The sequence below is a fragment of the Magnolia sinica genome, chromosome 12, assembly GCF_029962835.1.
Source record: "Magnolia sinica isolate HGM2019 chromosome 12, MsV1, whole genome shotgun sequence".
Taxonomy (NCBI): Eukaryota; Viridiplantae; Streptophyta; class Magnoliopsida; order Magnoliales; family Magnoliaceae; genus Magnolia; species Magnolia sinica.
Genome location: NC_080584.1, coordinates 79,385,838 through 79,399,840, shown reverse-complemented (window position 1 = coordinate 79,399,840; position 14,003 = coordinate 79,385,838). Strand labels below are relative to the sequence as shown.

At 39.8% G+C, this 14,003-nt stretch overlaps 1 protein-coding gene across 1 annotated transcript; it reads right to left on the bottom strand.

Moving 5' to 3' along the window:
• Positions 1-3,142: 3,142 nt before the first annotated feature.
• On the bottom strand, positions 3,143-5,680 carry LOC131220307 (putative disease resistance protein At4g19050). The gene has a single exon (XM_058215258.1). It carries the CDS (start codon positions 5,678-5,680, stop codon positions 3,143-3,145), a length of 2,538 nt encoding a protein of 845 aa, XP_058071241.1.
• Positions 5,681-14,003: the final 8,323 nt, after the last annotated feature.

Genomic DNA, 14,003 nt, shown 5'->3' with positions numbered 1-14,003 from the left:
GCTATGAAGGAATCTTGGATGTGCTGACTGTGCAGTCCAGCTAGTGTATCTACACACACCCTCATTGATTGTAAATTGATTTACATGCATTCATTCTCTATTTTAATAATTGGAGTAGGTCCCAAAATGTAAAATGGGTGAAAGCAAATCACAATGGTTGGTTCTCTTGAAATTTTAGATCAATGCATGAAACTAGGAGTTCATACACTATAGCTGGAAGAATCAAAACATGGACAAAGCCAATGTCCAGACAGCTCATGGTGATTCATTGATCATAGCCATCAATCTAGTGATATCTAGTATGTATAATCGGTTCTTCTTCTTCTTCTTCATTTTAATTTAATTCATCACTTTTCTTTACTTTCCCGTCCTCTGTGTTGCCTATTAATTTTCTTTTACTCTGATGGTGTTGACGTTCGCTGTTTGGATGGATTTTAATTGTACTCCTATGGATGCATATTTTGAAGAATTTTCTATCCAGTGTCGGGAACTAGACAATGGTCCTGATTTTATGGCATATGGAATGTTGATGCCACGTGGGCTTTGTAATATTGCACCTAGGCAATGTTGCATTGTTTCCAGGTCCAGTTCGAGCCAAGAAATTGAACCCGAGGATGGCTAGCCAAAATGCTGTATATTGGGCCTTAGATGGGTCCACCAGCAGAATACTCCACCAATGGTGTTTATAAATGGAGCTCACCTGACCAGGCTATCATGTTTAAACAGATTCCAAGCCGTACCATTGCCCCTCCAGACTCAGTCAAAACAAAGCACAAAGAAGGCTGGCTTTTCGGACACCCGCTAGCTTGTTGTCTATCCTCAGGCTCTGCCACTCAACTACCCAAGAGTGGGGAAGGCTACTTGAGGCGCCAACTAGCAGACCATCAATCCTCAGGCTCCGGCCACTCAACTACCAAAGAGTGGCATTGGGCCAGGTAGCCTTTGTGACTTAACGAGCCTGTCGCAGCATTAGGCCAGGCTTGGACCTATCAGCTTGGACTATGGGTCAGGTTTAGGCTCAAATCATTTTAGCCCGACATGATGTAGCTCAGCCTGACCTGATGGAACTGTGTCTTTCAAATAGAAGTAGGTCTTTCTCTCGGAAACGGATTGGGTACCCCCCTGACACCAGCCAGTGGCAGATGGTCGGTGCTCCGTGGGCCCCACCATGATGTATGTGTTTCAACCATGCTGTCCATATATTTTTCAGATCATTTTACTGTACAATACAAAAAATTAGATATATCCCAATCTTAATTGGACCACATTACAGGAAACAGTGTTGAATGAGCGTCGACCAGTAAAAAACATTTTGGGGCCATAAAAGTTTTGGACCAAGCTGATTTTTGTTTTTTCCTTTCATCTGGGTCTGTATGACGTAATCAACATATTGGATGTCAAATAAACAGTACATCGGGCCTTAGATGGCTTTTAATGATGGATATCCAATTACTATTGTTTTCATGTGGTGTGGTGCACCTTAGATTTATATACCTCTCATTTTCGGGATCAAGTCATAAAATGATCTTTAAAAATGGATGAACAGAATGGATGAAATACATACATCATGGTGGGGCCCACAAAGCACCAACCACCAGCCACCGAGCTAGTGTCATGGGGAGTAGCCAATCCGTTTCCCCTTCTCTCTAGCAAGGAACAGGCAGATCTGTGTGGGGGGCCACGGTGATGTATATTTTTATCCACACCATCCATCCATTCTCTCATATCATTTTAAAGTATGAGCCCAAAATTAAAGTAGATCTAATGCTCAAGTGGTCCACTTTGACATTAGATCTGCTTCATTTTTTGGTATACTTTAAATTGATATGAGAAAAGGGATGGGCGGAATGGATAAACTGATACATAATGGTGGGCCCCACAAAGATCTGCCCTTCCTCGCCAGAGACAAAAGGCTTCCCTTTCAAATATGCTTATTCCAATGATTTGTTAGGCAACCGACCCATGTTGAATGTAGACCGTTGGTTTCATTTTTATAAAAGCTCCATTTCTTAGTGCGTTATCCACTTGATCAATGATATATTGGGAACATTGAAGTGAGAAATAAGAATTTATTAATTTTCAGCCCCGTCGGCCCAACCAACTTTTCAGGACTATTCTTGACCCCAGTCTTCAGTCCAAATAAAACTAGATTTTCACCCCTAATTGGAACCCCATTTGCTGGAAGTTGCACTTCATTAAGTTGCATTTGGAGAATCGGACAATCCAAATAATCAATCTGAGCCATCCATTTGGCCCACACAATCTTAATGGGTGAAAACAACGGTTCCAATTCCGAAACCATCCATTCTTCAGTACTGTTTTTAAATTGCATCAATTTGGGATGTATTTGTGAGAAATACCGGATCAGGTTCATCCATCTCTCTGTGTCTGCCGGATGAATAGTCCGGTAGGTGGGGCAGGCTGTCTGCTCAGTGGGTCCCACTCCGATTAACACATAACATGTAGCCACGTGTGTAGAGGCATGTGTGGGAGCATCGAACCAAAAATCTTACCGATCAAATCATCCGGAGGGCCACATGTGAATTTGGAGTTTTTGGCTGGTATAGATTGTTTTGTATATGGTGTGTCCCACTTCAAAGTTGGAACGGCCTGAGTTTTCTTTAGTGGGGTTGTGATATTGGGATGCATCGGTTAGATGGCTTAGATGTCATAACAAACCTCAAGCAACCTCAAGCACTCTCGACCAATTTATTATGTACGGTCGTTGTAATGTACTTAGTGGAATAGTGTAAGTAGATCGGGCACTGGACGGCACATGGGCACTTGTGGCACAGAGCTAGTACCTCTCTATTCCGCAAGGGTCTATCTAGAATTGACCTACAAGAAACTACACTTATTTAAAATCCCGTGATGTAGAAAACCATGGACAGAGGATGATCATATCCAAAGAACATATGTGGCCCACTTGATTAGTGGATTAGGTTGGTGATCTTCTGGTGAGCCAACCTTTTGAATGTGTTAGTGTTGTACAACCATAAATAAGCTATCATTGTCATCAGCAAAACACGCACACAGATAAAATAAAATAAAAACAATTGACGACAAATAAGCTAAAATCAAACATGCACGCAAATAAATTAAAAAAAAAAAAAAAAAAAACACTGTCACGTATCAAATCAAATCAAATCAAGCACAACGAAATAAAATAGACATGGCGAGAAGAATTCATCAGCGCCTTGAAAGGTCGGCGTTCTTTGAAGTAGACATGGCGCTTGATGTTGTCTCCTTCCAACTTGAGGCTGGCCCACCAGACCAACTCGCCTTCCACCTTAACACCACCCTCACCGATAACAGTTGTAGAAGCGGCAGCATTGTCATTAGAGATTTGAAGAGGAAGCTTATTCAGCTTCGGACATCCACCCACTCTCAGCTTCTTCAATGCCCCCAGGCACACGTCACTGCAGATACTCTCCAGCTTTGGTAGCTCCCACAGACACACGGTGTGTAGTCGTTGGAGCGAACCTTTTTCGTTAGCTACCCCTCGAAACACTGCCTCCAGTCTACTGCAGAACTTGATATGCAGAGTTTCCAGGTTTGTTAAGCATACGCCTGACGAGAAGACGACAATGAGTCTCGGACAGCGCTCCAGATATATGTGTTTCAGGAGTGTGAAGCTTTGGCTCGCATATCTGCCCTCGCACACGCTCTTCAGCCTTGGAAGGTTAGACATCCATACGTTCTCGAGGCAACTTAAAGTGGCAGAACTTAGATTCACTCCTTCAAAAAATTTCTCCAAATTCTTGCACCTCTCAACCCGGCATTCTCTCAGTTCTGTTATTGCATCCACAATGCAAAAATCCGACAATCTATGGACGAAGACATTGTCACACAGAGTGAATAATTCCGTTCGAATGAGAAAATAATGAGTAGAAATGTATGGGGAAGTATCGCCTCCTCGGATCTCCAAATGCCTATCGAAATGGCTTTCTGAAGGTAAATTAGGTATTTGTGTCTTGAAACCCATGTTTGCATATAAAAATCGCCTTTTACGTTTTTCTTCTTGACAAGGAGAGATGCATATATGGAAACGAGAGAAGCATTTTGCTCCCCACAATTTTGAGTCTGCTGTTAAGGATTGTAAAAGATGGTAATTACTTATCCTTATGTGAGCCCCAACTATATCTCCCTGCCATTTATTATCCCCTGTGTTGCACTGATCGATGTTGAGATATTCGAGCTCGGTACTTAGACCATCCCATTTAATTTCTTGAAGGTGATTCATGCATTGGAAGTCCAGGCGCCTTAGATGATCAGTGTCAACCATATTATTTTCAGGAAAGCATTTGATTTTGGTACCGGAAATTTTGAGCTTTTGAAGGTTTGTAAGCTGGTTCAGGCTTACAGACTCTAGGCTTTGGCAGCCATCCAAGGAGACCTGCGAAATTGCGTCAATTCCGGAAAGATCGAGCTTTCGGAGGTTTGGCAAGATATTTCCAAGAGAAGTAGAAACATCTTCAATATCTTCCAGGGAATTACAGTTTTCGAGATCAAGCTCCTTGAGTGCGGAAAGCTTTTGCAAATGCGGCAGCAACTTCATCTTTAGGGAAGAACAGTTGCATAGCACGAGTTGCCTAAGATTGACCAACTTGGAGAGAGAGGATGGTAGAGAATTTAGATTAGAATCACCTCTCAACTTAAGAACCTGAAGCCGCTCCATACATTCGAAGGTCTCATTTGGGATTTCCATTAAAGAGGGGGATTCTGTTAAGACGAGTTTGTGGATGGTGCGCAGCTTGGAAAAAAAGGAAGGCAGTGGCCTTATCTTGGTTCCACGGAGGTTGAGAAATCGAAGTTTGGTCATTTGTCGAAAGCACTCATCTGGCATTGTTTCGAAAGAAGAACATTTGTCAACTTCAAGGAACTCGAGATTGTGCAAAGCTTGAATGGAAGTGGGGAGAGAGTTTAAGTGTCGGCATTTAAATATAGTGAGAAGTCTGAGATTGTGCAAGCAGGCGATGGAGGAGGGCAGAGATTTGATACGTAGCTTATCAAGACGCAGGACTCGAAGGCCCTGCATTTGCTCAAAAAAAGGGTCTGGTATGACGATTTCAAAATCGGAGTGGAAATAATTCCACCCCCCGAGCTGTAGAATGGAGAGTTTGTGGCATTCTAGAGGGAGTTCCGTTGGCCAATAGATGTCCAATAATTTCCCCTCAGGTGGTAAGTAAATCCTGTATCTCCCATGAGTTAAAGCATTTGCTAGATTATGACCACGGTCATTTTCCTTGGCCCAATCCGGCAGTCTCCAATGTGTTTCCCTTTCAGTTAATTGAATCAGAGAACGAATCTCGAACTCTCTCAGTAGAATGTGGACCTTCTCCACAAGCGTGGAATCATATTCTTCATCTTCCTCTGTCTCCCTTCTAATAATAGCTCCCTCCGCCATCCAAATCATTGTCATATATTCCACAGGATAGTTAGTAGTTGAGAAAAACCAGAAGAACAACAAGCAGTAGAGAATGGTTTCGGGAGCAAAGTAGCCCTGCATGCCAGGAGAATGGGCCACATCACTGGCCTCTTCGAGTAACGTGTCTTCGGACAACTCCTCAAAGTCGATTGTCACATTGTATTGCGGCACAGCAACTGGCGGCATCACTTCATCTCTGACAAAAACGAACTTGGAATCATATGGAGCTTCTCCGGGTAGGGGAATTCCCATCAAATCCACCTTTATTTCACCGCTCACATCTCCTACAATTAGCAAGAACGTCCGCCTCACCAACGATTTATATATCTAGCCTGCAGCTACAATGGACTTGGTCTGGACGCCATCAAGATTAACGTTGCCTGTCAATTTTAACTGTTCCACGATCTCCATCTGCACTCTTTCAGGATTGAGATCTCCTTTCGGTATCTTTACCTCTATCTGCACGTCGAAGAGATCAGATCCCTTCAACTTTCGAGCTGCATATTCGATGATTCTCCATCTTCCAATACCATTAAACCCTATCACATTCACGAATTGAATAGTCCGATTCATAAGGTGTTCGAACAGCTTTTCACCAGCATGTCTTATGGCGTCCGAATAGTTCTCTAGCTCGCTTGTAAATGTAACATCGTTTCCTCCTCGACCGGCCATTCGTGCTCTATCTTCTCTATGAAAAGCCCGACAACAACTTTTCTAATCCCACACTCACAACTGCATTGCATGCGGAAATCATTCAGGAAAAGAGTTAAAAAGAAAGGAAAAAAGAAATGCCAAAGATGCCTTTGAGTGGGAGGCGAACGGGCTGGTGTACCACACACCACCGAACTGGCTCGTGTGCTTACCTCACCATGAGGTATGTGTTATATCCAAACCGTCCGTCCATTTGGCGAGCTAAGGGTTTAAACAGAAAATAAGACAGATCCAAAGATAAATTGGACTACACCACAGATAGCAGCGGGGATAATGATTTTCACCGTTAAAACATTCTCATGGCCCACCATGACGTCTATTTTCCATCTAATCTGTTCATAAGGTCACAAAGACCCGGATGAAGAGGTAAAGCAAATATGATATTGATCCAAAACTTCTCTTTCCCCCAAAAGGGTTTCAATGGTAAAGATTCAATCCCTCACTTCTTTTTGTAGTGGTCCACTTGATATTTATCTCTTTCTTATTTATCGTATCAAGCTTTATGACAAGCTCGCTCAATGGATGGACAGTTTGGATATAACACATACCTTATGATGGGACCCACAAAACTTGGTGACATCAGCACACTAGCTATATCGCTGGTGTGTGGTACACTAGCCAATCCGCTTCCCTGGAACCCTGCCTTTGGTTGCACTACTTGGATTGTGTGGTGTGCCACACCCAACCGACCTCCATTGTGGGTTGATGTAACCAAGTTCTGTGGCTCCAGAAATGATTATGTTTATATCTACACCGTCCATCTATTTGGAGAGATCATTTTAGGTCTTAAGACCAAAAATGAGGTAAATCCAAAGCTCAAGTGGACCACACCTAAAAAAGCAGTGGGGACAATGGTTTTCACCTTTGAAACCTTCCCAGTGCCCACCATAATATTTATTTGTCATCCAACCTGTTAATGAGGTCACACAGACCTCGATGAAGGGTAAAAAAAATATCAGATTATCCAAAACTTCTGTGGCCACTGAGAAGTTTTCAATTGTAGGCGTTCAATCCCCACTTCTTTCTCTGGTGCGGTCCATTTGAACTTCGGATCTGACTCATTTTTATTCTCCATCCATCTCGTAAAATGGATGGATGGTGTGGATATAACACATACATCATGGTGGGTCCCACAAATCTTGATGACGTCAAACCCACAAGTGGGTGGTGTGTGTGGGACCCGGATTTCCTGCGAAAGCCTTTAGCATGAACTTCCGGTGAAAGGATGCTGAGTGGGGCCCACATAGATGTTTGTATAAAATCCACCCCATCCATCCGCTTTGAGAGATCATTTTATGACGTGCGAACAAAAAAATAGGTGTATCCAACACTCAAGGGGACCACACGAGAGGAAATAGTAGGCATTTGGTGAGCACCGTTGAAGCATTCTTGTGGCCATAAAAGTTCTGTATCAGTCTTTTTTCTCAGTTTTTTCACTTAATCCCGTTTTGAATGATCTTATAAACGGTTTGGATATCATATAAACATCAAGTTTGAGCCTAGGAAGGTTTCAACTGTGGAAATTTATTTCCACAATTTTCCCTTTCGTGTGACCCCCTTTGCTTTTGTACACCTCATTTTTTGTCTCAGGACTAAAATGAGCTAGAAATACGGATGGACGGAATGAATTTCTAACATACATATCAGTGGGTCCATCCAGCAGAACTTTCGCAGGAAATCCGCGTCCGTGTGTGTGTCATACCAGGCAATCCGATTTCCCAACGGAGGTGCGTAGGCTCAGGGCACGGATTGCCTGCCACAGGGAGCATGAAGTTCTGCAGTCGGGTTCGGCCGTGATGTTTGTGAGAAATCCACACTGGTTCTTCCATTTTCTAGATCATTTTAGCAAATGCCAAAATAATAATAATAATAATAATAAATAAATAAATCCAAAACTTAAGTTTGTGAATTGACCACATGACTATAAGTAGTAGGGATTTAACGCCCACCGTTCAAACATTTGTGGGGTCCTGGATGTTTTGTAACAGGATTTTTTTTTTCCCTCGCTCATCCCAATGGGAATAGCATTATGAACGGTTTGCATGGTCAATGGTAGGCTTTTCCCTCCACACTTTTTCCTTTCATGTGGTACCCTTGTGTTCTGTATCTGTCTATTTTTTGTCTCATGTACTAATGTAATATTTATGGAAAAATAGATGGCTTGAGTGAATTTCTCACAATCATCACGTTGGACCCTACCTTACTTAGGTCAGGTGGGGGAGATTGGAGCGGATAAGCTGTTACCTTGCTTAGGTCAAGTAGGGGAGTGGTTAGGTAGGGGAGATTGGGGTGGATTATCTATTACCTAACAACATGTTGAGGGTCAAATATTGTATATCAGACCCCTGTTATTATCTGAATTTATCAATATGATATTGTTTAACGACCCAATTTAACCATGTTTTTGCTGCAAGGTGTATTTACGAGCTTGGACTGAAACAGGTACTAAAGCATGAATTTAATGTTATGAAGTAACCAAGGCAAGGGAAGGACCCCAGGGGACCGAGATCGAAGAAATTATATGCCAGAGATTTGAAAAAATCAGGTCACTCGTGTTAAACGGGCCCGAAAATATATAGAATGCAAGATCACAGGGTTCTCACCATCCGTTCGGCTCAAAATTTTATATCTAGCCTGAGGACCATAAATAAACCGTACACATCAAATTTCAACCATTGGATCCCTCTAGAAGTAGTCCAACGGACAGATCATCCACAATATCCCTGATTTAGGTCACGCTTAATAGCTGGATGTGCTTCACTTTTGGTTTCACCCTTAAATGGGGAGACAAAACGGATGGACGAATCAAATTTCTCATAAACATCACAGTGGACCCCACAGAGGATCGAGAGCGTGCACGCACAAAGATGCACTAGCATTGTACCAAATCAAGAGAGTCGATCATACTCTGTTTGACCGCAAGAATCCAAAAAATGGAAGGATTTTTCCTTCCTATTTCTTCCGCTGTGAAAGCCAGAACTGGGAGTTGCGGACGAATCCCTGTGGGCCACCATCTGAGTTCATCAGTCCAATTTGGACCGTTAATTCGTCCCGTGGGGCGGCAACAACACATGAATAGGTGGTAGAATTGCAAAATATCACGAAGATTGGTTTTCAGCCCTTCAAACGCAATTCGGACGGCAGTCTCAAAAACTCAGTACGCCACACCAAATCTAGTAAAAAACCATCTTTTCCAAGCTGGTTTTTCGAAGTGAATACAATTAACAGCATGGATTCTTCCTTTGCCAACGATAATGTACTCATCAAGAGTCCAGCGCGAGTGCGTTCGCACCCCTGTGCCGGGAAATCCGGCTGCTGTGGGCCCTTTTGTGTTTCTGATCACCATCGGATTGGTGATCCAGACCATCCAGACGTATGTAAAGAGAGTGTTGAACTCCACCATGAAGAGAAAATAGATTTTATGATGATGTCAGTGCCAAAAATCCGAGTTGAACGCAACTCGTTTTGCGTTTGGTCTGCATAAACAAAAAAGTATCCGTTTCGGTTGCATATTCTCTACAGAAAAGGGGTCGGTGGCACTCTCCCAGCCACAGCCTTATGGTGTCTGTATAAGAGAGAGAGAGGAGACGTGGAGAGATCATTGAAGGAATGGGCAGCCATGAAGGCCGAGAAAGAAAGAGAGATAGATTAGAGTTTGTTTTTCTTTTAGTTTTATATTTTTGTTTAAGATGTTTAGCCTTGCCATGTCTATGCTCGGCTAAACCTCTTAGCTAGGGCTAAGAGGTGAAGCTTGTAGCGTGGTTGGGGTGTTAGCTTTGCTTTGATTTATGTTTATTGAACTCTCATGGATGCTAGTTTGATTATAAGGAATGTTTTTAGTTTTAATGGTTTGTTGTGACTCAAATTACAATAGATCTGCGATAGCTTGAGATATTTTCTTTTCATGTATTGAGATTGTGAACTTGGGAACCCTGTTGTTCACTATCGTCTCATGGGCATGGTTGGGTGATGGAACCCTTCCTAAATTTCACAATTCTCTCATGATTAGCTGTGAAATTGGTAAATTATTGTTGTTTGTCATAGTCTTTTGGGCATGGTTAGGTGACGGAATCATTTCCAAATCTTCGCCATTCTTATTTATTGATGATTAGACCCATGAGAAGTTCAGATATCTGACAAATCTCTTCTTACTAACTGGATATGATAGGACTCTAATTCCAGTGTGTCCTTGAATCATTGCTAGGTAGCTTCCAAATTGCTACAAGTGGATCTTTGGCATCCTAGTTTTCCACCATTAAATTTACAAGTTTTAGATTAATATTTTACCATTATTCCCTCATACTCACTTGATTTAGATTTCATCTTAGTCTAGTTGTAGTTCTATTTAATTTCAGATTACGTAAAGGTTCCAGTCCCTTGGGATTCGACCTCGGTCTCACCGAATTTATTAGTGCATCACAACCCTATATTTGGGGTGTGAACAACTTTTTGACGTCGTTGCCGGGGACTGACAGCTACGCATTTTTGAAATTAATTGGTTTTAGAATTAGATTAAGATTAGGATTGTACTAACTTTAGTTTTAGATTTTTCTTTTTATTTGATTTTTAGAACTAACTTTCTTGTTTTGTAGGGTTGTTGATAGATCTTCTAAATTAGCAACTTCGTCCTAATTTCTTTACTTTTTCTATTCTTTAGATTAAGTCTTATCTCTTAGATACTAATTTGGTTTGTTTTGTTTTGCAGGATCTTAACATAGGAACTTTTTATTTGGTAACACCTTTCTAACTTCTCCTCTTACTTTCTATATCGTTGTAGGAATTTTTATTTTTTATTTTTATTTTCTTCTAAGATTAGACTCAGAATTAGGGTTCGCCATGGAAGCTTGGGTACGTGTCTATGCTGAGATGGATAAGCAATTTTGGGGAATGCCTGAGGATTTTGGAATTCAATGTATACATCAAGATTTTTATCCATCGAGAACCGACATTGAGAATCGACTAGAACATTATGTTCCATCAGTTAATAGGTCCATATATGATCATAATTATGGGAATGAGGATTATTATCAACTATCATACTCTCCAATGTATGATCAGTATGACTACAACCAGTGAAAACATCAAAACTGGGAAGATGAACCAACAACATATTATGATGATTATTTTCTCGGATACCCTACCTCTAAAATCCAACCAGAAACGATCTAAGAGGATTTATTTCAGTATAACATAGAGTGTCTTACGGAAATTAGAAAAATGTTGGAAGCACTTAATTCACTCCTTGATTGAATTAGATTAAAATTAGGACTGTACTAACTTTAGTTTTAGATTTTTCTTTCTATTTGATTTTTAGAACTAACTTTCTTGTTTTGAAAGGTTGTTGATAGATCTTCTAAATTGGTAACTTCATCCTCATTTCTTTACTTTCTCTATTCTTTAGATTAGGTCTTATCTCTTAGATACTAACTTGGTTTGTTTTGTTTTGTAGAATCTTAACATAGGAACTACTTATTTGGTAACACCTTTCTAACTTCTCCTCTTACTTTCTATACTGCTATAGGAATTTTATTTATTTATTTTCTTCTAGGATTATACTCAGAATTAGGGTTCACCTTGAAAGCTTGGGTACGCGGCTATGCTGAGATGGATAAGCAGTTTTGGAGAATGCCTGAGGGTTTTGGAATTTAACGTATATATCAAGATTTTTCTCTATCGAGAACCGACATTGAGAATCGACTAGAACGTTATGTTCCATCAATTAATAGGTTTGTATACGATCATAATTATAGGAATGGGGATTATTATTAACCATCATACTCTCCCATGTATGATCAATATGACTACAACCAGTGGAAACATCAAAACTGGAAAGATGAACCAACAACATATTACGATGATTATTTTCTTGGATACCCTACCTTTGAAATCCAACCAGAAACGATCTAAGATGATTCATTTCAGCATAACATGGAATGTCTTTCGGAAATTAGAAAAACGTTGGAAGCACTTAATTTGCTCCTTGATTGAATTAGATCAAAATTAGGACTGTACTAACTTTAGTTTTAGATTTTTCTTTCTATTTGATTTTTAGAACTAACTTTCTTGTTTTGTAGGGTTATTGATAGATCTTCTAAATTGGTAACTTCGTCCTCATATCTTTACTTTCTCTATTCTTTAGATTAGGTCTTATCTCTTAGAAACTAACTTGGTTTGTTTTGTTTTGCAGGATCTTAATATAGGAACTTCTTATTTAGTAACACCTTTCTAACTTCTCCTCTTACTTTCTATACTGCTATAGAAATTTTATTTATTTATTTTCTTGTAGGATTATACTTAGAATTAGGGTTCACCATGAAAGCTTGGGTACGTGTCTATGCTGAGATGGATAAGCAGTTTTCGGGAATGCCTGAGAGTTTTGGAATTTAACGTATACATCAAGATTTTTCTCTATCAAGAACCGATATTGAGAATCGACTAGAAAGTTATGTTCCATCGGTTAATAGGTCCGTATACGATCATAATTATGGGAATCAGGATTATTATCAACCATCATACTCTCCCATGTATGATCAGTATGACTACAACCAGTAGAAACATCAAAACTGAAAAGATGAACTAACAACATATTCTGATGATTATTTTCTTGGATACCCTACCTTTGAAATCTAACCAGAAACGATCTAAGAGGATTCATTTCAGCATAACATGGAATGTCTTGCGGAAATTAGAAAAACGTTGGAAGCACTTAATTCACTCCTTGATTGAATTAGATTAAAATTAGGACTGTACTAACTTTAGTTTTAGATTTTTCTTTCTATTTGATTTTTAGAACTAACTTTCTTGTTTTGTAGGGTTGTTGATAGATCTTCTAAATTGGTAACTTCGTCCTCATATCTTTACTTTCTCTATTCTTTATATTAGGTTTTATCTCTTAGATACTAACTTGGTTTGTTTTGTTGTGCAGGATCTTAACATAGGAACTGCTTATTTAGTAACACCTTTCTAACTTCTCCTATTACTTTCTATACTGCTATTGAAATTTTATTTATTTATTTTCTTCTAGGATTATACTTAGAATTAGGGTTCACCATGAAAGCTTGGGTACGTGTCTATGCTGAGATGGATAAGCAGTTTTGGGGAATGCCTGAGGGTTTTGGAATTTAACGTATACATCAAGATTTTTCTTTATCAAGAACCGACATTGAGAATCGACTAGAAGGTTATGTTCCATCGATTAATAGGTCCGTTTACAATCATAATTATGGGAATGAGGAATATTATTAACCATCATACTCTCCCATGTATGATCAGTATGACTACAACCAGTGGAAACATCAAAACTGGAAAGATGAACCAACAACATATTATGATGATTATTTTCTTGGATACCCTACCTTTGAAATCCAACTAGAAATGATCTAAAAAGATTCATTTCAGTATAACATGGAGTGTCTTGCGAAAATTAGAAAAACGTTGGAAGCACTTAATCCGCTCCTTGATTGAATTAGATTAAAATTAGGACTATACTAACTTTAGTTTTAGGTTTTTCTTTCTATTTGATTTTTAGAACTAACTTTCTTGTTTTGTAGGGTTGTTGATAGATCTTCTAAATTGGTAACTTCGTCCTCATTTCTTTACTTTCTCTATTCTTTAGATTAGGTCTTATCTCTTAGATACTAACTTGGTTTGTTTTGTTTTGCAGGATCTTAACATAGGAACTTCTTATTTGGTAACACCTTTCTAACTTCTCCTCTTACTTTCTATACTGCTATAGGAATTTTATTTATTTATTTTCTTCTAGGATTATACTCAGAATTAGGGTTCACCATGAAAGCTTGGGTACGTGTCTATGCTGAGATGGATAAACAGTTTTGGGGAATGCTTGAGGGTTTTGGAATTTAAC